At 39.4% G+C, this 26,001-nt stretch overlaps 1 protein-coding gene across 4 annotated transcripts in view; it reads left to right on the forward strand.

Annotated features, from left to right (window-relative positions):
• Positions 1–25,590, forward strand: part of POT1 (protection of telomeres 1) — a 96,380-nt gene extending 70,790 nt beyond the window's left edge. For 3 of the 4 annotated variants that reach the window (XM_074593411.1, XM_074593401.1, XM_074593424.1), the window contains 2 exons: positions 1,729–1,834; positions 2,845–4,747. In XM_074593411.1, the coding sequence (XP_074449512.1) occupies positions 1,729–1,834; positions 2,845–2,957 (219 nt within the window). In that variant the 3' untranslated portion in view covers positions 2,958–4,747. Of the gene's footprint in view, positions 1–1,728; positions 1,835–2,844; positions 4,748–5,138; positions 5,261–7,898; positions 8,032–8,981; positions 9,134–25,480 lie in introns of those variants that run through there. The other variant, XR_012588083.1, reaches the window with a different exon arrangement.
• Positions 25,591–26,001: the final 411 nt, after the last annotated feature.

Below are 26,001 nucleotides of genomic sequence, written 5' to 3' on the forward strand. Positions count from 1 at the left end.
TTTTGAAAAGGGGAAATAATAAAAAAGTTAAAAGAATTTGGTAAAGAAGAGAATTATAATCTAAAATAGATTAGTATTACATTGTACCTTTTGTCCCTCTGTGTGTTTTCGTCTCATATTTCCCAGAAATTCGTAGCTGGGAATATCAGGATCTTAGTAGACATTTGGAGTAATCTGTCTACCCAAGTGGAAAATAGTCAGTGTAGTGGTACCTCAGAGTTATAACTTTGTCCAAAATGGGACGGAGAAACAATTCAGTTGGATTTCTCCCTCCCCAGCAATACTATTTAATGTGTATATATCTGCATATTTTCCACCATTGTACTAAATGACTTTGAATGGGACTTTGAAGGGAATACTCTTCCTTGATTAATTTTACGACTCTAAGTAAAAATAATATTGGAAAAAATTTAGTTGTGTTTTTTAGCAGCAAAGGAGGTCAAAGACTGCAATCCCTGTTTCAGCTACTCATCTTTTCCTTCTGCTGTCCTTTTTCCTTTTTATATGGAGAAACTAAACTGCAAAAGGAGGGTGGGGGAAAAGGTTTTAAACCATCTCTTGATGCAGAATTCCAAAAATCTCTATTTCAGGGTAGCTCAGATTCTTATCAGATACTGCTCAGTACTACAGTTTAGCTTCAGGAAAAAAAGCACAATTTCTTCTGAAGTGCCAGCTGCTGGCATTCCTGCTGGTGGTACTTCAAAGACAAGCCAATACCTTCCAAGTCTAAACTTGGGTCCTTCAGCACCACCTGAGAAGGAACTGGGCTACTTTGAAGTGCAACTTTACACTAGCTTCCAGTCGCACTTCTGTAGGAACACTCTGTTCTTTTCTTTCCTTTACTCTTTATAGGAAAAGTAATAGAAGGAAAAAAATCAGAAAGTTTCATAGTGACAAGAAGAATTGGAAGAGTGAGAGGAAAAAGTAGTTATCCGTGTCAATTTTGCTGCCAGATTATCTGATCTTCTGATCGCTTCCATTAAACATGTCATACAAAAAATTATGCAAAGGGACATTGTTCTGTATTTGTGTCTTTTAACAAAAAGGAGAAATTGCCACCAAAAACCTGATGATGAGTCTTTAGAGAGAAAAAATCGGGTAACAAACTTGGAGAGAATAAAATGGGAGTTTTGTCAGTCATGCTTACTGTATACAGTTTAAAAATACATAAAAAAGGTTTATTTAATGTTTCAGTGTTCCATTCTTTATTTTATGCCTCCATTCAGAAATGTATCTCACAGCATAAGCCTTTCTCCATCGTTTCTGAAACTATCAGAAAATGAAACTCAAAGTGGGGTTCCACTTGTATGAACCCAGGTTGCAGTGCCCCCTTGTTTTCAGAGGACTTTGTTTCTCTCAAAATGTTCTGCTCACTGCAGTGAGGGACTGTTGAGAAGGACTGACCATCCTCTGCGGCCATAAAGTTATGGAGGTTTATGAGGAATATATGCCAGTTATATATACAGACCTACATGTGTGCTTTGTGGGTGGCTGTAGTCCCTGAAGACTCCGGGGTACTGAAATGCAGACTTTTTTTTTTTCAGAATGTTTGGGTTTCTTCTGTATCTGAACAATTTTAGAAATATTTTTTTTGTTGTGTTCTTTTGTTGTGTTACCTATCTGAATAATTTTAAGTCCTTTTAAGGATAAAAGAACATGCAGTCAGGGTTCTGGCTAATGGTGTCTTACCCCTCTTCCAACACCTCAGACTTTTCTGTTCTCTTCCAGGAGAAGTTTTTCCAAATTCCTGCCTCTGAAATCTTAACTAATAATTTTCTTCAGCAAAAGATGCAGATGACCATGAATACACTCTGTCCTCCAGGAAGAAAATTAGGTCAGCTTGCCATTATTTGAAAAGGGGGCTGGGAAGGAAATGAGTCTTTCAATCTGCTATTGCTCATGCAAAGTCTTAAAACTCAAGTTCTGCATGGGCAAAACTCAAAACAGAAAAATGCAGGAGTCTGTAAGAAGAGTTCTAATTAATTTGTTTTGATATATTTCTTTAATGGCAGAACTCTCTTTTGAGAAAGAAAAGTAATGGTTCAGTAGATTTTCATGTAGCATGCAGTGATGTGTGAATACAGTCATGTCTGTGCAGGCGGTGACATGTCATTTGTATTCATATGGAAGTTAACTAGAACACCCTTGCACTGAATGTCACAGCACATTAGGGAAAACTGAAAGGGAAATCAGCGTATGGCACATGCTTTGGGTGAGATTCTGCTTCTGAATGCACATGCTGATTCAGAGCATCCCTTGCTACAGGAAACATCCATGGAAATTGAGCAAAAACTTAATCCAAATCCAGTCACAGAGGTTTTTATGCAGTATTTCTGTTGTGGCAGAAAGTAGCTCTGCCCAAACCACACACATACAGCTATATGTCTGCTGCAGCTCCAGCCTCTGGAGTGTGCTCCCTCAAAGTACCTGGCTGTCACTGACTACCACAGCCATGCTGGAGTCTTTACCATACTTATAAAAACTGGCTCTGTTGTAAAGGATATAAAGAATGTTTTCTTTGAGACTGATGAAATTGTCTCATTGAGACATATGGGGATGAGATTTTATTATTGGAAAGTCTTTATATGTGCTGTACTGTGGTACAACTACTGTTAGCAAGTGTTCGGGCGGGGGGGTGCCAGGGAGGGGGAGAGGCTTGGAAGATTGTCACTGAACACCATTTCAGATGGTGTGGGAAATTTTAAGATACAAATTGTAATTTCAAAATTAGTAATTAATTTTTCGTCCTATTAACTGTTGTATATAAGATCTAGCTCAACATATACTTCTCTCCTATGAAAGTTAGAAATGAGTATTAAATAATAATTTGGATTTTGTTTGTAGATGACTTGCCATGGCTGGAATGCTTCATCAGGTCCTATAATGTCAGAGATGCGATGAAAGATCAAGTCTATTACCAAATTTTTGACACTACAGTTGCTGAAGATGTTGTATAGTGATGTGTTGCTAACAGGAAGTAATCCAGTAAGAATCCAGTTTTGAGGGTTTTTGGAATCAGAGACCGTAGAAAAAAATCTTTGTTCCTTTCTTAGGAATTCAACCTGTATGTATGACGTTTTAGTTTGTATATTAATGTGAATGGTAATTATGCTTTAATGTACTTACTACTTTCCTGACATACAGCCTTGTGACCTGAGTGCAAGCAGTGGTGCTGAGCTTTTCACTGGAGGCTGCTTGACTCAGGCTGATGGAAGCAATCTAATATCCATCTGTCCTTCAAAAAGGCAGCGATGAGGTTACTCTAAAACTGGTGAGTTTTACTTAGAAATGTAGTCAGAATGATGGTGCTTTGTTCATTTCTGTATTAAAATAAACAATGGCAGCAGAGATAGGGAAAGGGAGCTCTTCAGTAAACTTTCTCTCAGACTAGCGTATGTTGCTGTTCTCAGTAAGCCAGCTCGACAGAGAGGTTGTCCATTTTAGACACTTCTTTACCTTTGCACTGTTACGTAGACAGAACTCTTCCTGTTATTCATGCTAAGGTAACTGCTATGTGTACCAGTTACCATAGATTTTGTTGGAGTTATGAATGTCACCGTGTAAGAATTATCACTAAAATTAAAGTCAAGCCATGGAAGCAAGGTAGTGTAAAATTGTAAAATTAATATTGACATTCGCTAGATAATAATGATTTTTAAGGTGGCCCTATTGGGTACCAAAGTGGTTAGCATGGTTATTAGCTGGGTCTGTGTCTTCAAAGGCTTTCACGTACCTGGCTAAATTTACTGTCAAATTACAGTGCCCAGATCTGTCTTTTCTGTCTTACATAATGAGATTTGATGACTAAATTTAGAGATATGGCACTGATCTAGTGATATCATAGTTCCAAAATACTGCTGGACTAGAAAAATTACTTGGTGTTTTTACTTTGCATTCAGAATTCCAAAGAACAAATTCAGGACATGTTTCGCCAATGATAATTAATGCAGAAATTCCTGTCAAATCAAATGCTTTCCATCAGAACAAAATTACTTAATATTTACAACAGTTGTTTTTTAAAGGAGCTCAGAAGTGAGATGGAATACTTATAGTAGATGACATTTTATTTTTTTATTTTTTCAGGGCTGTTTAGTAGATTATGCAATTTGTCATTTAAAATTTCATCTAAATATCTTCTGATGATTTTCTGTTACTATAAAAAATTATACTGGGTTTATATGTCATAAACCAGGAAATTATGTTCTTTATTGATTGGTGTATAGGAGGAACCAATATTAAAAGTGGTTTCTGAATATTTCCTTTAAAAAGTAGAAAAACACCCAACTTTGGAATTGAAAGAGCAGTTTACCACAGAGCAGTACTGCCTTATGAGAGCCTGCCTGAATCTGTGAATAAACACATAAGCAAACAATAGTTATAACAAATTATTAAATGGATATTATAAAATTGTAGACACTGGCCATATCCATACTATTTCAGAATTTAGGAGTTAAATTGAAGGCAATCTATTTTACATTTCATGTATATGCTGTATGGAAACGTTAGAAAGGAAATGTTTTTATTTTTAGATTCCCGTTAACAACTCTGATTGATAAGGATTTTTTCTAAATAAGTCTTTGTAAAGTAATAAATAAGAATATGTTTTGAACTTCGGTGTAAACTAAATCCATTTCCCCACATCCCTTGTCTGAGATCCTTGCCAGTAAACTCTACATACACATCACTTGATTTTTTTTACCACTGAATATTCTATTAAAATGTTTAATAAAGATTTTTCCAAATACTGAGGTTTTCTTGTACTTGACTTTAGTTCCTTGTTCATAAGACTGAAAACTTCGTCATCAATAGCCTTCATTCAAGAAAGTGCTCCACATGAATGTTTGTATAGTTCATTAGATTGAAATATACATGCTTAATTCTCTTTCTAAATATAATTAATAGAAATAATTTTAATTAGTAGTGAAAAATTATGTATTTGACAATATCACTGTGTAGAAAGGAATTAGTGCGCAGATAGTTGAAAATGTTTGTGTCTCATTGGTAGCCTTTATATGGAGCAATGGAAGTCACTGAAATGGGACTCTGACCTTTAATTACTCATTCTGGTCAATGCTGAGGCCTGTGAATAGCCGACTGGTGGATGGAAATCTTGAGATTGCCGTGTTCTGATCTTACAGCGCTGAGGGACCCCAGTTTCTGAAAGCTGAGCATCCCAGGCAGCAATGACTTTTAGCCATCACCAGCACCCTCCTTAAACAGAAACAGAAGTCATGTTTCCCTTGGTCAGTTTCTTAACCAGGTATGTGATTTAAGTTTCTAAAACATCAATAAAAAGTCAAACCTCTATTCTCATAGTTCACAAAAATTACTGAATTAGATCATAATGTATATAAAGGCACTCAAAAGTTGAACTTATAATAGATCAGTGTAACATCGGTACACTCAGAACCAATGAAAACTCCTGGTGTCTCATCTTCTGCCAGCCACGCACATGCCAGCATACGGGGTAAGTGCATCAAAACATCAGCATCTTATTAGAAATGTGGACTAAATGGCAAATATGCAGGGAATGTGAAGTAGATAGCACGCAGCAATGTCACCACAGGCAAGGGCAAAGAATATCTGCTTGTAAAGGAGAAACTGTGAGGGAAAATACAAAAGCTATAAAAGAACAATAAGGGAACACGAGCACATCCTTTCCAGTTACACAGGTGAATGCATAAAAATGGTAAAATTGTAATTTTTTACAAAAAAAAATTGTAAAAAAAATTAACAAGCATTTTCAGAAAGAAAATAGATGTGGAATAGTATTTTCAGGAATGCCTGTATGATTCATCTCCTTGAAGTCCTTGTTTTAAGGGGTTTTAAACACAATTGGAAGTCTCTCTAAAGTCAATTGAATGTAAGCTCTTGGGTGCCTCGTGCTCTCTTGAAACTCCAACTGGAAAGACAGAATGTAAATAAATAAAGTATATTGCAGAAACACGGAGGCATTCCTGGTAGATGACCTGCTGTTCGGTAGTGATTGAACTTTCTCATCAGCTTTTGCTGTTATGGGATCCAGAGATTTACAGACAAGAGTTTGAAATGCTTTGCTTAACACTAATCCTTTGGCTACTGAGCAGCAGGAAGTGGGATTGCAAAAAAGACAGTAGAGCCCACAGGCTGACAAGCTGAGGTTTGCAACAGAAGGAAGACTTTATTGTGTTAACAGGGATGAGTGCTAAGCTTTTCAATACCACAATGTTTTACATCACAAGAACTTATTCATGTTAGGTCACTTTTTGGCCAAAGACACTGCATTAATACGTGAAACTGGCAGTAATTGGGGCACTGCGATAAGGGGCAAGGCTGAATATTGCAATGGAATTGTGAAAAACATTAAGCAAATATATATGTTCGAGTTCTTCTGATGAAATGGAAGCACTGCAGGAAATTTTCCAGTGGAGGAGGGGAAAAAATAAGAATTTACTTCAAATAAATATTATTCCAGGCGTACTGAACACTGAATAATAAGAATTGATAACAAGGAAATTCATCGGATGAGAAGGAAAAAGCAGTTTCAGAGAACAGTAGCAAAGGCAAGAAGTGATAGTAGAGGGTCTGTATGAGACAGTTTGCTGCAGTTCGTATTCACAGCATTTCCTATACATGAAGTTCCCAGTAAGATCTATGGAAACATCCATCTGATGACGGATTACCAGATTTGCAGTGCTTGAAAAATGTAGAGCAGAATTATGTTATAATTAATGAGTTCATGTTTGTGGTAAAGCTATGGATGGACTTCACTCCAGAACAGTGCTACAGTGTGGTTTTCCTTCTTGTTTTCTGCAACAACTCCGATACGTGCATATAGAGGTACCTCCGTAAAACTGCTGCAATATTATCATTTTTCTGCATACACTGAGCAAATTGAAAATCTAGGAATAAACCTACATTTAGTAGATACTTGTTTTAATTTGGATTTTTGCAAGTAAACTAGGAGGAAATATGCTTAATGTGGAAATACACTCCAGAGAGGAAAACATGATTTTTTTTTTTGTCTCATAACTGTTCTGTTTCACGCAAACCTTTGAGCATAAATTTTTTTCTGTACCTTTTCCTGTGTGTGTACAGCCTGTGGACTACCACTGGAAAAAAAATACAGTTTTGTGAAGTAAAATCTACACCTTTATAACTAAGTCCATATTTAACTGTAATTTTGAAGACTGGCTATCAAGTAGCTTTGAGTTATGGAGGTGTTACTTTGCTGAAAGCAATTCTCTGAATGGTGGCAGTTTAGAAATGCTGCTTGAATTTTGTGGGTAAAAGAGCAGCAAAACTGAACACTGAAATCTGCTGATCAGACAGATTTAAGTACAGACTTTATTCCTTTCTTCTTCTGTCTACAAACAACACCTTAAGCAACTCAAAACCCCTCTAAAGCAATGTTTCAAATGACAAATATGATCAGTCACAGGCGGGATGTGTATTCCCAGAGGGGCTTTATTGTTTTTAGCAGGGGGATGGGTAAGGGGCTTGCACCAGACAGCAGTGTTTAATGCGGTTATTCTGGCATACATTCATATACTCCGTCTTGAAGGATACTCTTTTCCTATCACCACTTACTATGCTAAAGGTGCAAAATCCCATAAAAAACTGAAGCAGTTGCAGTGATTGAGTTTGACATAAACCCACAGTATAAAGAGATTTCTAAGGTCATCTTGACATGCTGCCCTTTGGTTTCTCATCATGCATAGGTACACTGGGACATAGTGATGTGCGTAAGCTCTCGCTGCCCATAAAGCTATGGTTGTCTTAAGGAGAGACGACCACTTTACACTTCCACTACTTGCTGTGTTTTGTCGAGGGCAAGGAGAACGGGGAGGGATTGCTTTTTCCTTACAGGTCAGTCAATGCATTTTAACAAAGTGCTGCTGGTTGGGTCCTTCTCGCAGGAAAAAGAAGCAGAAAAGAAAGCTGAAAAAGCCTCATTTGAAAGGATGGGAAAGGTCAGAAGTTACACGTGAAAGAAGAGTTAGGAATGAGGCGTACCCCTTAAATATCTAACAATGCACTTCTAAAAATCAGGTACTGTAACTTGAAAATCACGATGCAAATCTGTTGACTGCCATGGTCTATATGATTTAGTAATTAATAATCTTTTGAATATTACTCCAATCTGTACATATGTGATTAACTAGGCTACTAATTCACCATTATGTTTTTAAACAAGTTTAATTCCTCTGGATCCAGTTACTTGAAATTGTTTCTATCCGAACTGAGAGGTCAGTTTGTTTTTCCTTTAAAAACTGAATGTGTGGAAAAAAACCAACCTTGGCAAAATTGCAATATTCATCGTTAGCTAGATGCATTCTTGCACTTCACCGAGTGCCAGGGCCTGCTCATATCAGATCGCTTTTTCTGGCAAGGACTATATTACACCATGATACCTTGTAAGTGTACTTTTTCACAGCAAGCTTACCAAGGCATCATAAAAATAGCAATAGTTTTCAAAGCTCATTTGGGTCTTCTGTAAGGCCTGGGAAAATGTGAGTGTCCTTGGCCTACTTTTCAGTCTTGGTAAAGAGGTGGCTGATCGGATGCGATGGGGCAGGGAATTCTTAACTCATTTCTTAGTGGCTATGGCAAAGGTACTCAAGCCCCATTTTAAATATTGAGGTCATTGGCAAATATGTGTCAGGAAAGCATAGAGCTGTACCAAATACTCCTGTCAAGAGCCCGTGCAGCAAAGCAAATCAGAATTGGAAATCAGTTCCAGTTGAAACTGACACAAGAGAAAATGTGACAGTGATGTGTTCGGCTTTTGGTTAATTCAGCTTTGGGAAGAATTCTGGTATGAAACTTGAACCAAATAATAAATAAAAACTTAATCTGATGAAAAGTGTAATGAAACTAGTTGCTCAAATAGAGCAGTGACCTCAGAAGAGGGACTCTCTTGAGAAGCGCCTTTTTCCTTATTAGAGATCAACTTGTCTTCCTTGAGTGTTTCATTCTTTAGGCATTTCTTCTTCATTCAGTACAGAGGTTCCCAATCCAGTCCAACCAACTCTTGGATTTTCCATCTTATTTTACTGGAGCTGAAGTCTAGCCATCTACGTCAGCATGGAAACACCATGGCTTGGAGACTGTCATTGCTTTGGGATCTAGGAGGCTATCCTGAACATATCAGGTGACAAGAAATGTCATTAATATTGATGAATAACTCTTCCATGTAGTCTTTTCTGTCTGTAGTGAGGCGGCTGGAAGACTGTTGTACAAGGAGTTAGAGAACTGCGTGCTCGCTGCCATCTCACATATACAGGTGCACTCTGAATAGCCTGGGAGTGCTTACCAACGGAGTAATCCGTGATTACCCACGTGTATGCCTCTTTACCGTGGATGTCATGCAGCTGCTTTATACATTGGCATTGTTAGTCTGGCTTACACCTTTCTCCATCTATACATAATAAATGCCTAAGTAACTGATTTGCATGTATTCAATACATATTCAATCATATGGACAGTGCATTATCTTGTGCACTTCAAATAATATATGCACTCTTTTGGAACCATACCTTTATTGAGATAAGAGTATTGGAGCGCACTGTCCAAGGGACTCATCGGAGCTGAGTCCCGATTCCAGGCTTGGCAGCTGTCGGTGGCTGATGAGTCTCCACCAAAGAGTGACAGTGAATAGTGGGCAAACCCCACCATGGACCGCAGTGCCGTGCAGCATGCTGTGACCCACAAGGAGGGGCTTCTCTGATTCTACAACAGCTGAACTTCCCAGCTGTCACCTTTTCTCTAATTTCTAGCTGCTCTCCCACTCCCCCTCGTCAGCAGGACAGGGAAGGAAAAACAACGGAAAAGCTCGTGGGTGAAGATAAAGACAGGGAGATCACTTATGGGCAAAACAGACTTGACTTAGGGAAGATGCCCAGCCCAAACCACAACATTGCTCATTGTTGTTCCTAAATCTCTTTTCTCTGAGGCACCACCACCGTGGCCGCGGGGCTCAGCCGTGCCCTGGGGTGGGTGGGTTGGAGTCGGCTGGAAATGGCTGTGTCCGGCTCGGGGCAGCCCTGGCCGCTCCTCACAGAGGCGCCCGCAGCCCCAGCTGCCGGTGTCTGGGCAGAGACACCCATGTCCAGGAAATGTCTGAAATCTGTAGACCCAGGAGTGGCTCATGCACATAAGGACACTGACGTCTTGCTGTTGGTGGCTGAGATGTTGATGATTTTAGTTAAAGAGAACAGCGTGAAAATTGACAGCATAATAAATAATGCGGAAAGTCGTTTAATCCAAAAATTCTAGCCTGTTCGCTGATGGAGCAGGGCCAGGCTCTTGATGAGATGGGAGGTTTTGGTAAACACGAATAAGTTTGGTTATGATCCATAAATGGCTCGCTTTCCCAAATTAAAAGCAGAAATAATGTGGGACAGAAATGTGCGGTGTTCTACCCTTTTTTCCCCAGCTGTCTGAAAAACACATTATTAAACACTTAGGGGTATATTCTTCCCTGTACTAGATGCACACAAGTTAAATGGTAGTTGGCAATAGAGGACTTGGGCATTTTAATCAAGAGAAGAACTTAACGCTTAAGGCCTAATTGTACAAATAACCCATCTGTCTTGTACAGTGTGGAACCAGAGTGATATTTTTAAGGCTAAATCAACACCTTAGAAATTAAACATTCTGTTGCCACTTCTACCCAGCTGTACTTCAGGCAGTGGCACTATTATCCATTAACTCATCTAGTCCTAAGCGACACGCAAGTGGACGGAAAGGGCTTCAAATAATTGAGCAAATGATTATCACATCTCTTCTTTTAATGATACTGGAACGACTTCAGCCCCAAAGGTGTATGTACTCACGGAAAGAAAACATGTAAAAGAAAGAATTGGGAAATTCTCCACAGATTTCTTTTAATATGGATTTTATTATTATTTGCATATATTGTATAATAAGTGCTTTTCATGTAAATAAGATCATCATGACAAAATCTCTAGCGTGAGGCTTTTATTCTTCCCTTCATTCTGTAATGGGAATCTCTTTGGCATATATCTAGAGGATGTTTAAGCTTTTCTTGTTTACGCTTATTGTTCTGGTTGCAGCAAGATGCTTTCAAAGGGAAACCCACTTTAAAGATACACAAATTGAGGATGATGGCTGAAAATAGAGAAAAGACAAGCATAGGTACAACCCCAGTAAGCCTTTTGTGAGTCCTTCTGCAGTACCATCCAACAAGACTGTGACGTTTATTTATTTGTTTTGTTTTGTTTTGCCATAGGCTCATTCATTTGGGTAGCCACTTAGGCAAAATCCAAAGTTAAAACCTACACAGTTTTTTGTGAGGCAGTGGCTATCATCCAGACAGTTCAGTCCCTTTATTCAGCGATTATCTTTTGCAGCCACTTGAGACACAAAGAGCATTGCGACACTGAAGAAGCTTCAAGGTGTACCAGTAAATTCAGGTATTCATTCAGGACAGATGAATGGAACAAGCGGTCAGGTGAAACTATTCCCCAGTATCTGAAGTAATTGCTAATATCTGAAGTAAACAACGTCCAGCTCTGAATGAAAAGCTGAGACCACCAAGTGAGATTCAAACACAGAACAGGAATGAAAAAATAAATTCTGACGCAACGAGCTGAAAGGGAAGAAGGATTAGTCAGAAAAATTGCCTTTAGACAATGACAATAGCAACCATATTTCACTATAATTTACTTAAAAGAGTAAGACCTCAGCCTGAGCAATCACGTTATCTTGTTAGAAGTGCACCTGAAGCGTTTGCTATTTGATCTCCATAGACAGAAATCGTCTGACTCATACACGTTATTTTTAAGCCAGTCAAGCCGGGGACCACAGCCAGAGTTGGGAATCCTATGTGTTGTGCCCCTCACAGACAGGCGTATGGAGACTGTCCTTGTTGTAGATTGTGCATACTTACGATCAGATGGAACACATAAATGAAAGAGATGAATGGGGGGATGTGAAAGAAAGGATGTCAAGATAACAGTATAATTAACAAACTTGCATAGCAGCCTCAGGCCAGCTCATGCCCATTTTCCCAGAAGGGATGTCATTCCATTTAAAGTCCACCGAGTACAAGAGATTTAGTTTCCTTTCTTAGCTTTGCTACAGGTCAAGGTTTCAAATACGGCTCATCTCCCACTTGAGAAAGTAACTAGGTTTTCAAAAGCACTTTTTGAGAGCTGTTCAGATTGTCTTTTGGAAAGCTGGCAAGGGTTTTGCCCAGTGATTTTGTTAGAGGCTTTCATTCAGAGCTCTGAAACACTAGTGAATTACTCCTTTTCCTAAGGAAACAGTCCCAAAGCAACAGGGAATCATGCACAAAATATGAAATAGATCTTTCCTCTGTGTTAAAACTATAGCAGGAGAACTATTGTATATGCAGAAAAACAAGTTTGATTAAAGTTCATCACTTAATACTTCTAAATACTTCTAAATACTTCTAAAAGAAATAGAAAAAGCTCCTAACTTCTGAAATTATACACCAGAGTCTAGATATGTGCATAATGCTGTGTGACTATGAAAAGTAGCTAAGAACTGGATCTTTACAACTTCATCTTTTTGCACATCCAAGTGAGGCAGGAATCAATTTTTGAAAGCTTGCCCAAGGTATCCAGTGCTGGTTTTCATTTTCAAGCAAGTTAAACACATTTTTTATGCCAGCGCTCTTAGAGTTTGAGTTGAAATTGCCATAGCCCTTCTTTGATTGCTGATGAGTGATCACTATCTTCAACATTTTATCTCTGGAAATATGGGGATGAGTCCTCTCTCTGCTTTCTTAAACTCAATGAGCCTTATTAATCCCTTGTGTAATTATGGCAATTTCAAAGCAGTTACACTACAGTTAGGTTGGACTACATCAATCGGATTCCTCAATGTATGACTCTTTCTAGATAATGGAATGAAGACCTAAACATATTGCACTTTATAGCAAAGATTTACTGTTGGCTTCAGACTGCTCCAGCTGATTGCTAAATAGACATTTGGCCTTAAAAACAAACACGCAGAAAAGCTTTCATGATGTGTTCAGTTTTGGTCCCCGCTATACAGAAAAGATGAGGACAGGCTGGAGAGAGTCCAGAGAAGGGCCACCAAGATGATCAAAGGACTGAGAAACCTGCCATAATGAGGAAAGGCTGAGAGAACTGGGTTTGTTCAGCCTTGAAAAAAAGAAGGCTTAGGGGAGACCTTATCACCACGTCCCAGTATTCAAAGGGTGGCTACAGAGAAGATGGAGACTCACTTTTTACAAGGAGTCACATGGAAAAGACGAGGGATAATGGGTACCAGTTACTCCAGGGGAGATTCCGATTGGACACAAGAGGAAAATTTTTCACAATGAGAACAATCAGCCATTGGAATAACCTCTGCAGGGAAGCGGTGGGTTCCCCAACATTGGACACTTTTAAGATGCAGCTGGACGTCGTGCTGGGCCTTCTTGCCTAGACCGTGCTTTTGCCAAGGCAGGTTGGACATCATGACATCACAACCAGCTAAGGTGTTTCTCCTGATGATGACAGATGTTCACAAGAGATTCAGCACTGAAATTGCTGAATTAATTTCTACAATATCATAAGATACATACAATATACCTTAAGAACTGTCTTCTGAAAATGATCACCAATATAAAGGGAAAATTTGGTCCACACAAAAACAGAGTCCTCATGTAGGCCAAAAGCAAAGCTGTGCTAGAGAGTCCCTCAACATCCTGATACTGAATTTCTGAGAAAACACTTGTATTCAGATGTTGATCTGCAGACAGGAACACAAATATTTTACAGTTAAGTTCAATAAGAAGTTTAGTACTATGCATGCATCTCTATTGAACAACTACTACATAAAACCCAGAAACAGTCCAGAGAACAGAGATGTGGACCCTCTTGGTCCCACACTAGGAGAGCAGGAGGTCACCTATAACCTGATTCTCATCAGCTGGCTGCGAGCGCTCCACGAGTCATTTTGAGTTGAGATTGTGGGAATGCAAGTGTTTATACCGGGCTAATCTTGAGGGGCTGAAGTTCTTTATTTAGCCTAGTCCTTATCCTCTGACTTCGAGCTTTTTCATATTGAAACTTATTTCTTTCTACCTCTTCCTCTTCTCTCCTTTGCTGAACAGTGAAAGGCAAAATAGCACTTAGAAGATCTGTGCACTTCCCTTCATTGTTGAATAGAAAATGTGACTTTTTTTCCTTACCTACTTTTATTTAGGTAGGGTTATCCTGACAATATGCAGAGAAAGAGGTTTCATCTTTAATAAGTCTTGGGTTCATTCATCAGCACAAACTGATGTATTATTTCTTGCTTCTAGAGGCCATTAAGAGCCTGGTAGCTCTTCCTTGGTGTCCTGTTCTACAAATCATTTCTGAACTTTGAGAATTTCCCCATCAAAACCTTATATAAAAAGAGAGTTTAACTGAGAATTTTCAATTTTTAAATTACAGTGAATGACTAGTTAGGGAGAAGAAGCTTTCTCTCCACACAAGCTGCTATTTTATTGGCAGCAAATCCACTTCCAGATTTATATTTGTGTCCAGCTGTGTTCTCCTACATCTCCTCTCCAAAAGTTTTTCATCTCCTCTGGATTTGAGCATGGCAGCTCTCCAAACAATTTTTAAATGTCTTGCTCTAAACCGAAATTTCCTTAAAAAGCAATTTTAGAAAGCAATCACTTTATTCTATGTTATTCCACAAGTGCAGCTGTGGAAACAGTCACACAAAAAGTTGGGTTACCAGAACTAAGAAGGAGTGGGAATAAATAACAGAAATGGTGGAGGTAACTTCTTAAGCTGGATTTGCTGATGAGCCTGTAGTGACGTTTAAATATGTCTAGAAAGACTAAGTAGACAGGGCAATCCTCGGGTAGTGTTCCACAAAGTATTTGTACTTCTTTTCTGTTTTAACTCTTGGTAGGTTCTTAACATCTTTTTTTACTGGATGAAGTTGAGAGATCTATTAAAGTTTCAAAATTGTCTCTTAATTTCAGAGTGATTTTCAGAAATAATATTCTTAGATAATATCAGCCCTTCTCTTCAGACTGAAAAAACACAGTGTTTTACAGTGCTTCACAGGCTATACACCCCCCTTACTCTGAGCTGGCCAAAAGCCACAGGAGGATGTTAGTACAGTGAAAAGCTGGGTTGCAGCAAAGGGCTACAAAGATGATTAGGGGACTGGAACGCTGTTCTTCTGAAGAAAGGCTGAGGGATTTGAATCGTCTTAGTCTGGAAAAAAGACGACTGAGGGGGGATCTTATCAATGCTTATCAATACTTAAAGGGTGGGTGTCAGGAGGATGGGGCCAGGCTTTTTTCGGTGGTGCCCAGCGACAGGACAAGAGGTAACTTGGCACAAGGCACAGACTTGAACGTAGGAAGTTCCACCTAAACATGAGGAGGAACTTCTTTACTTTGAGGGTGGCAGAGCCCTGGAACAGGCTGCCCAGAGAGGTGGTGGAGTCTCCATCTCTGGAGACATTCAAAACCCGCCTGGACGCGTTCCTGTGCAACCTGTGTAGGTGACCCTGCTCTGGCAGGGGGGTTGGACTAGATGATCTCCAGAGGTCCCTTCCAACCCTACCATTCTGTGATTCTGTGAACGATCTGACCAAGCTCAGAACTGTACTAACCATGCCAACATGGACTTCATTCAGCTCTGAGCACTGGTAGGACACATTTACATTTTCCTCTGAAATACCCCAAGTGAAAGTCTGATTCTTCTGCTGAATAATTACAGCACTTAGTGCAAAGAGCATTATCTTTTTTAAGATGTGAGTAGCCTTGCCCTGGGAAAAGACCCTTGTGACATTGAACTCTGAAGTAGGCAGAGCAAGATTTCACCCAGATGAATCCATATAAGTGAGAGACTTCACCCAGATGAGTGAAGTGACTACACATAAGGAGAACATAACCAAGGAAAGAAAAACAACTTTCTTAAGGAGCATCTGGATCCTGGAATAATACAATGGGATTGTATTGGCTAAACGCCAGACAAGCTGACTGAAGTATAAACTGTACAAAATTGAGAAAAAAGAAGAGATGGAAGAAAAGAGAATAACATTATATTTTATGTGCTTGTGATTCACCTTCCAAAAAAGCTTGTGAATTGCAGCCGATGACTGTAGCCGTAGAGGTGAGAAGGTGAAGGAAAATGTTATACAGTGATGGAGTCACTGGATTTATTGGTCTTAATTTTGTTGCATTTTCTAGCTGTTCAGAAGAGTTTCTAGTAAATCTCTGGTACTTATTTGTCAAGTGAGTTAGGTTTGGCTGTGCCCTTTCTTGTTTCTGAATTAAAAAAATATCTGTATTTTCCACCAGAGGAACTTAAAACATTTTCTACATCTCAAGTTTTAGCCATGTCTGAACTGTAGAGTCCTCACAATTACAAATTTGCCTTTAGTACATTGATAGGCAAATAAATTTACCTACTTCTAACACAAATGGATGACTTATGAACATGGGAAAGCACAAATGAGGTGAGTTCCAGTCCAAACTGTTTACAGCTAGTTAAAAAAAAAAGTACCTTTGGCTGTTTTGTGAAACACACGGCCACATTTCAGAGTTAGAAGGTGGAGCAGTGCTTTCCAGGTAGCCCCATATTCCTTCAAGGATAGAGAAATGGACAGCAGAAGTGCTGCTGCGGGTTGTTGACCCAGCAAAACATGGGCTGTGATGTGGCAAAAGCAGGCTAAAAATTGCTTTGTAAAATAGAAATTGACAACTAAGTCTAAATGCAAATATTTTGCAGCAACACATCCCATTCAAACCCTTCTGCTGGAACACAGACAATGCCCAGCTGGGGGCTTGCCAGCTGCCTGGCAGCACCAGGTGCTGAAGAGCCTTGTTTTTCAGGGTCTGTTGCTCTAGGGCTGCATCACCATGTGGATGGCTCTGCGCCTCCAGGGCTCCCAGGTTATCTGCTTCCCATCATGGAGTCTGGAAATCAAGAGAGCCTTGAGCTGAGATGAATGTCTGAAGGACAGGCTTCTCGCCCCTTAGCAGGAAGCCATCCATCCACAGCATCTGCATTAGGGTTTACTTCAGCATTTCTTTTTGGTTTTGAGTCACCGTTTCAGAATTATCAGCACGTCTGAAAAACTTCATTTGCTTGTAATAAATAGATACTTGCATAGGATCCAGTAGAAAATCATATTTTAAAAGGCCGTCTAGTCCTTCTCCCACCCCCAGGCAGGGTTAGCTATGCCTAGACCTTTTCAACAAATGTTTGCTTTGACCAGCTGTAACTGACCTTGCTGCCCATGGCAAGGTCAAGAAAAGGACTTGGGCAGTGAATACTGTGAGGTCGAGTTATGCAGCACGCCAACAGTTAGCATGTGCACGTTATTGTGGGAGGCACGGCCTCGGCGGAATTTCTTTAAGTCAGTACCACTGCGTAGCCAGGATGACCTACATCTAATTAACACAACTTCGTATTTGTGTTGGGAAAGACTGGGTGAGCCACCTCACAACCCATATGTGGCCAGGAAATCTGCAACACGGGTTTAAGTTTGTAACGGAGGTAATCCATTCTGGATTTTGTCTAAGTAATGAGGACTAAGCAATAATTAGCTAATTAAAAAAGTCAGGAGGATGAGGGAAACAAGGAAGAGGGAAGCACACTGTAAAAACTGAAGTGCTGAGTAACTTTTTAATAGTCAGTGAATATTGCATGTCTTTTTCTTAATAACACAGGAGGAACTTATACGTAGATTTCATTAACATGTTCTAAAACTTGGCATATTATAAGAAATTGTTTACAGAGAAAAAGCAGCCTTGATAGCTCTTCCAATCTGTCACTAACAAAAAAAAAAAGCTAAATCACCAAAGATCTTTCTTGGGGAGTTTTGCTGTCTATCTAACCAACAATACTCATGATTGCCTCACATTTGAGTCATTTGACACATTCTTTGTGAGACCAACACTACACATTTAGAAGAGAAAATAAGAAAAATATGTTTGTTAACAATTTGCATAAACCCTGATTTCAGAGCAGACAGTGCAAATTTGTCATGTGTCATAAGAAAACAACACAGACCGAAGTGGATATTTTGAGCAAGTAGCAAAAAGCAGAAACGTGAGAAGCTAAAATCTTACCAGCCATTTGTATTTACTTTAACTGTGTCAGACCTTCAGTCAAGTTATTAATAAGCACACAGGTTATTAAACAGCTTAATTGAATTTGAGTGACATCTGCTTTTGAACAATTAGATGGCACAGCGTATTTTCATAATGAAAGAATTGACTTGATTTCCCTCCTCTCTCAGAGAAAGTTTATTAAGTAGTTCAGCCATTAAAGTGCTTATTTATTAGTGAAGCCCAGATGGCAAACCACTGTAAGTGTAAAGAATAGCTGAGCCATGTCAGACCTTAATTAAGTGACTGGGAATTAGAGGAACATCACTCAAAATATAGAGGCTGAAATTACACTTTTCTACCATTATAATTCCATAGTGATTTGTGGAGAGAAAAAAAAAAAAAATCTAAATATGACTCGTACAGAAAGTAAATGTAACCACAACATAAGGAAAATGCGTGACATCCCTGGTGTTACCCTGCACCGAAGCTCTGTCGCTGCTTCTGTTGAATTGCAACCCCTGAATACTCTTTCTTACGCACATTTGCAAGGTGCTATCACTCCTGTGCTTAACGTGCCCTTGATGGGAACTGAGGGTAGCCAGAAGCTAAAGGAGTAGGTGAGAAGTCTGTCATACATATTTAGTTATAAATCTGTCTTGTTTCCTTACTCTGAAAGGAAAGGAGCATGTAATAGCCAGGCACAATTTTTTTCTAAAGGAAAGTGGCCAAGGAGTGCAACGCAGGGTGAGACAGGTGTCTGTCTTCTTTGATTCGACTGGTTCATTTAACATGTGCCAGGTCCCGTGGGACTGGTTTCTTGGGTGAACATAGAGACCCACAGCCCTCCCAGGCCCCATCTTCACAGTTTTTCTGTTCCAAAAAAAGCCTTCTTTACAGAAGGTTTTAAACTAGAGCAGGGTAGGTTTAGATCAGACATTAGGATGAAGTTCTTTACAAGGAGGGTGGTGAGACACTGGAACAGGTTGCCCAGAGAGGTGGTGGAGGCCCCATCCCTGGAGACATTCAAGGCCAGGCTTGATGAGGCTCTGAGCAATCTGATCTAGTTAAAGATGTCCCTGCTTACTGCAGGGGGTTGGACTAGGTGATCTTTAAAGGTCCCTTCCAACCCAACACATTCTATGATTCTATGATGAAGAAAGGAGTGATTTAGACTACCACGGATTTGTTTCCTGATGATCTACAGGTACCGCTCAGGCCAGTTTTCTGCCTGCTTTGCTCAAAGCTGGTGGAAAAGACATCCAAAGACCAAGTTTATTGACAAAGGATCATGGCAAATTTAAGCCCTTTATAAATAGAGATTTATGGTTCCCATGAGATGTGGTTTTTGGCAGCCAGGTTTTTCAGTGGCTCAGCCTCTGTTTTCATTGCTTGTTTCTAAGCTGAGTACTTGGGCAAAACTATCACAGTTTAAATAACAAAAGCAAATTTTATTCGAAGTTTAAAGTTCCCCAGTAAATTCACCTCTCGGAAGCACAACAAGAGTTTCCATAACAAAATATAATTCTAAACCAAGATGGGAACTGTTGCAACCCAAGCATTCAATACTGTTATTTAAATAACTGTAGATGCTAATTAGACCCACTCTCCAGGCTAATGCTCAAACACTGAAAATCAATTTAAGCTTAATGTTGCACATAACTCTTTTCCTAGTGCAAAGACTATGAAAAATCTATAACACATTTCACTTTTCCTTCAAACATTTAGGAACTTTCCGGATGTTGCCATCAACAAAACAACTACAAGAGGACTTGTAGTTGAATGCAGTCATGACACAAGCCCACCAGTCCTTTTATTCCCAGCTCAGGGTCCTTAGGTTACTCAGTGTCACAGGGAACGGTTTCTCAGGCCATGCACCAGAGGTGACATTGTTCTTAATTACACCATGTTCCTTTTGGGTTTAACTTTTTTCAGTTCGAAAGGCCACAAGCAATGAAGATTTCTTCGCAGCCAAGGTTGGTGTCACCCCACTGCAACCACACCACCTCACTGCAGGAGACAGTAGATGAATTCAACCATGATTTTACACTATCAGTTGACACTCTGAGCATTTTCCTCTTGTGGATTGAAAAGCCACTGGTCACGCCACCTTTCTAGCATGAAATGGGAGAATTTCACACTGGATGCATTGAAGATGAGAAAAGCAAACAGATCGAGGACAAAATGGCTGATGAACTGGTAAATAGTGCAGTCAATACATTGCTGGTGCTGCCGAAATCAATAAGTGTGTTTTGCTTTTAATTTCAAGAAGGGATGGATTTCACCAAAAGCTTGCCTGGGCTTAGCTCCTGATGGAATATATGCCCACAGTTAATTGCTTAGCAGTTCCTACTTCCAGGCTACTCTTGACTAATTAGAAATATGAACTCTCTGACACAGCACATCCCTAAACCACTAAGGCACATCAAAGGATGTTATTCATCAGCGCTGTTTCTTATATTCTTCCTCAGCTTTTGTCAGATGGGAGAGACAGGGCTATATCTTATCAAATTTTTACAGTTAATTGACTTGAAATTGTCTTGCAATTACATCTGGAGAAAACCTGAAAAAGTCTGAGAGTTTACAGTTCCCCTTGTAAATTTGTGATGAGTGTACCAACTGTTCCTTTAGCTCACATTGCTTACAAACATAGAATACCTTGAATTGGAAGGGACCCATAAGTCCAACTTCCTGCTCCTTGCAGGAATACCTAAAAATAAGCCATATGACTAAGAGCATTGTCCAGGCACTCCTTGAACTCTGACAGGCTTGGTGGCATGATCTCTTCCCTGGGGAGCCTGTCCCAGTGACCGACCACCCTCCCAGTGAAGAATCTGTTCCTAATGTTCAATCTGAACTTCCCCTGAGGCAGCTCCATTCCATTTACTCATGTGCTAAAGCTGTTCCCCAGAGAGAGGAGATCAGCACCTCCCCCTCCACTGTCCTCCTTGAGGAAGCTGTAGACTCCCATGAGGTCACCCCTCACCCTTCTCTTCTCCAAGCTGAACAAACTAAGGGACCTCAGCTGCTCCTCGTAACTGTCAGCGTATTCCATTATAGTTTACCATTTAGCCTTATAATGCAAAAGAAGATAACGTTCTTAATGAAAATTTTTACAGGACTATTTTGCATTTATTCAACAGTTAATAAGCTAAATGGCCATCCATCTATTCAATCTTCTTAAAAAGGCTTCCTTTGAATTATAAAATGGGTTTGGCTTCTTGTATTAGTAACTGTTCTCACCATTTTGTCTTTGCCAGAAGGATATCTTTGAAAGACCAGATGTGCAGCACTGCAAACTGTATATATATTTATATATTTACCTACTGTCCTCAGCTGTGGGCCAGTGTGTCGTTTGAAAGAAAGCGGGACAGCATAATCAATCTCAGAAAGGTTATGCCCTTTAATGCAGCTGACAAATTGGACTCCAGAAATATGCTGTGCAACCCAGCAAAATTGTACCAACAACACCAAAAAGTAATTGTGGGTTTAAAAATATTTGCTGGAAGAAAAAAGAAAAGGAAACAAAGAACAGTGCATCAAGAACTCCATGTTACAAAGTCTGCCAGGTTTACTTCTCTTATTCCAGTAATGATTTGATAATGACTGTGATCAGATCTTAATTCCTATTGCATCTTTGTCATCTGGGAAGATTCATCAGGAAGCAAAGAAAACTCAGAGAATGTTACGTGTCAGCAGTGACAGGTGGAGACCTGAAGTGCTTTATATCCTGCACCTAGCCACTTCTCATGGAAATGAGAATAGAGGTGAAACCTGTTAGCTTATCACCATGTTTTAATTGTTCTTAAAATACTCAGTTTCCTTCTGCCAGCTTCTCCATAAATTTGTATGTTTTACCGATTGCAAGAGTGAGGATTTCACAAGGACTCTGGTACCATACATCGTGGTCAAAACCAAGCAGCTTATCAGTTTGCTTTTGCTCTAAGCATGCCCTGGTATTTTGCAGATCAGATGTTGGAAAACAATATGACATTCATATTTGACACACAGTTTTAGTGGCTACTTATTAAAATAGCATATGTTTGCATCTACTTTTTGAGTACTCGTGGGTTGCACATTATTTGTTATTAAGCATATGTTGAGAATGATGTGTATAAATACTGTGAAGGTTCTCTTTAGAAAATAAAACAAAAGGGTCTTAAATTGCTATTTATTAAGTGTTCTCAATACAGCAGACTCAGTTCCCACTTGTGTAACTCTGAGGAGGATGTTATGAGAACCAGCGTTTAAATTTCTAAAGGTAAAGAAATGCTTCTTTACAATCATACTTTCAGAATCAAAAGGAATACGTTAGTGGGAGCAAAAATAATGGACTCTTCAGTAGGTGCTATATAGCAAGGTTTATAATCTGTTCTGCAACTGTGGGCCTGCAATATAACTAGGATCTGACAAACTTATAATATTCATTTCTAACTGAGGTCAACTGAGAAACTTTTTTGTTCAGTTTTAAAATCCAAGTGTCTCACTCCTTCCACTCACTCTACACCAGAAGGGGACCTTTTTGATTCTGGGGTGAGCAGTTGTTCATGCCACACGGCCAGACCTGCCCTTTTACCCCAGGGCTCTGGCTGTTTAGGATCTTCGTCCTGGTGTTATTTGAAGCTAATGGTGAAACTTCCCTAGATGTCAGTGGAGTACGCTCAAAATTAAAGTCTTCTCATTTAATTTTGTAATCCTGGGAAGGTCGCTGGTATGAGGGAGTAAGGCTGGCTCAAGAATACAACTGAGCTAGAATAGTTCTAGGTAAGCAGTTGGCTAGTACCTTACCTCTTTCCTGGCCACCCCAGACCACATGCTGGGGACCTGAATTTAGCTGTGTGCTACTTACAGTGTAATCAATGCCTGTGGGAGGAGAAATGGACTCTTAATGCTATGTTTATTAACATCAGTGGAGTCCAAAATCAGATGTACCTTACAAAAAGAGACATGGAAATATGTTGTGACATAAGGGTCAGACAGAAACAGAGTTGCCAGATTCTGACCAGCAAACCTCTAGAAACAGCCTCTTCTCAGCTGCTGGTCTGAATCTGCCTTGGTGCCTTTTGCTGAGCATTAAAATACCTTTACAAATTTGATGGATAACAACATAGAAGTTTCTTGTTGTAGATATAGTTTCAATTTTTTGAAATCCATTCGAGTGTTTCTTGTAATTTCATACTTCTAATCGTAACACTAGGGGAAGAGAGGGACTTTGATCAGTGCTGACATTATATTTATTATTTGTATTGCTCTTGCACCCAGGAGTCCCAATTAGTATGGATATTTCCAAACACCAGTTAAGCAAATGCAAGCAGAAAATATTATCTAAAACACTTCTAATCTTTGGTAACCCCATTCATTTACTTCTTAGGCTATACCTCTTACAGAGGATGCATAATCTGTTCAACTACTTCATACATTTTCTTGCAAACACATGACACGCTAGAATTCATCAAAATGAACTCTAAAGCATCAAGCCCTGATCTTGCAGCGAAGTGGGGGGTTTTGGGGCTTTGGGTTTTTTTTAGGGAAAGATTGCTCTCTGTATATGCTAGTCTTATGCTGTTCTTGAAGCACTGGACATCAAATACTTTTTGAGGCAAGATATTATGATAGATGGACTGACCCAGCATCTGCAGTTCTTGTAGTATTCGTATTCTTACACTATTATGCTGTCAACATGCTGACTGTGAAACAGATGCTTCTTTTATCTTCTTTTTATTGGAAGAATGTATAAGCCCTCCAATCAGAGAAGTCTAACAGATGCAAAGTTTGTTTATTCTTAGTGAAGGATTTCCTTAATGAGCTGTTTCTATTGTGTTTCTTAAAGAACCTTATTATATTTGTAAATGAATTTACAACCTAGATGTCTGACTGTAATTCACAAATTGCACACTCTAAATATAGGAATTACTGTACAAATAGATCAGCAAGTGCAATTTACCACTGCAATCCAATTGAAGAGGCTGATTTTCCCTTTAACAATTAAGGAATAGGTACGAGCTTGGTCCTCTATGGCTTGCAGCAATACCTTCTATTTTGCAGGGGAGGGAGCTATTCCCTACATATTTTAGGAGGTGGATGTGTAAAATCATTCAGTGTGCTAAAGAGAAACAGCAAGTGCAGCTATGCAGGATTGTCTAGGGATGCCCGTGAAACACGTTTTGTTCTGTCTCCAAGATTGAAACAGATAAAGGGAGCTGATAAGAACAGAGGAAATGCTTTTTCCCACAGACCTTCAGCCTAGCAGCACGTTCCAGCCACTTGCTTTGCTTAACTACATCCCCACCTCATCTGGGGAGGAAGGAATATTTAGCTGAGCCTTCTGGTCCTTCTCTAGGTAAATATGTCTGCACACATTTGATGGTGTTAATGCCACAATCTTTTTTTTGCCAACGTAAATAAAATATAAAGTTAAAGTAAATGTAATTCTTCTACCAAATCCTGGCTATTTGTTGGCATCTGGCAAAGGATTTCCATCCCAGCTTTGTGCACTCTCAGCCGGTCTGTCCCCCACACTAAGGGCCCTTAAACTACAAGTTTCAGCACAAAGCGCTGAAGGAGAAGCTGTTTGGATATTGGTAATGTCTTTGTAGTATCAGTAGCACACAAGTCTTTGGACAAATTACAGGCGTTTCTTGCAGGGCAGACAGCAAGAGCCTTCTGTGCAAGTGAGAACGCCGGCAATACTCTGCGCTCTGTATGTGCGTACATCAGTTCGTCCACCTGTGTGGTACCTGGGCGACTAAGATCTGAGTCAAAAATCATTTCCTGTTTTACCCATATGTAGCCCCAAACTAGTATTTAAAATGGGAGAAGTATGCATTAAAAGAAAATAATTTGGAAATACTGACAGCTGGAATTACCTCTGCCTCCTTTCGTTTAGTTCCCAATTCAAATTTCTGTAAAGGCCCTATTTATGCTGCATAACAGTTAACGCAGCAAATTGATGCTATTTCAACACAGCCTAAACCACACAGGTAAAACATATACAGAAACATATCCGCTACATTAACTAGCAACATCAGTTAATCACTTGCACTCTAAATTGGAAAATCACAATAGGATTGATTATGTTGGTTAAACACTTTCTGAAAAGCACTGAACACCCTCTGGATGGGAGGCCAGAGAATGGAAAATAACTTCTTAGGGTTGATAGCATCTCCTCAACCCCTGCCTTCCCTTCCCAAGATTGTGCTCATTAGTATAACATGTTCATAGGGGACTGGATATTCCCTCACCTGCCTCTGCCTGCAAAAGGTCAAGCAAAAAACCAAACGTGACTCAAGTTCATAGAACCACTACAATTTCTAATTATGGACACACTGTTGAAACTAGTAGGGCTGAAATGTATCTTGCTCTGTTCTCATTTTTGCTCTGTAATGTTAACATTTTACTTTTTTTTTAATTAATCTGCTTTTTCTTTCTCTTTAGCTTCCAAAAGGGGAATGTGAGTGCCAGAAGCCCACCGGTTTATCTCATCAAGCCTACTTGGACACAAATTGGAGGAAAGAAAATTGTAATAAAGAACATATTCACTTTCATACTGACTGATGGTTGTTATGGAATATAGAGAAAGAACAATTTTGACAGTGATTATCATAATTTTGAATGGTGTCCTCCTCTTCTCTATCCTTTTTCTGTCTTGGGAAATTGTACTTGCAGATGTTAATAGACTTTTTATTTCTGTGCAAATTCTCCTCCTGCAGAAACAACTACAAACACTGGTATAAATTGCCTGCAAAATCATCTTTAAAGTTCAATTTATGTCTATATTGAAAACAGTGATGTTGAAGAAAAACATGGGAATTGTGCTCGTTATTACACAGAGAGGTTCTTCAGGCTCGAGAAATAGCCATGCCTTCCTTCTGCCTTGGAACCAAACATTGTTCACCACCTAATACTATTTATTACCTATATACAAATAATTTTGATACAGCCTTACATTTTAAGAC

This window comes from Larus michahellis, chromosome 1 (assembly GCF_964199755.1).
Source record: "Larus michahellis chromosome 1, bLarMic1.1, whole genome shotgun sequence".
NCBI classification, from domain to species: Eukaryota; Metazoa; Chordata; class Aves; order Charadriiformes; family Laridae; genus Larus; species Larus michahellis.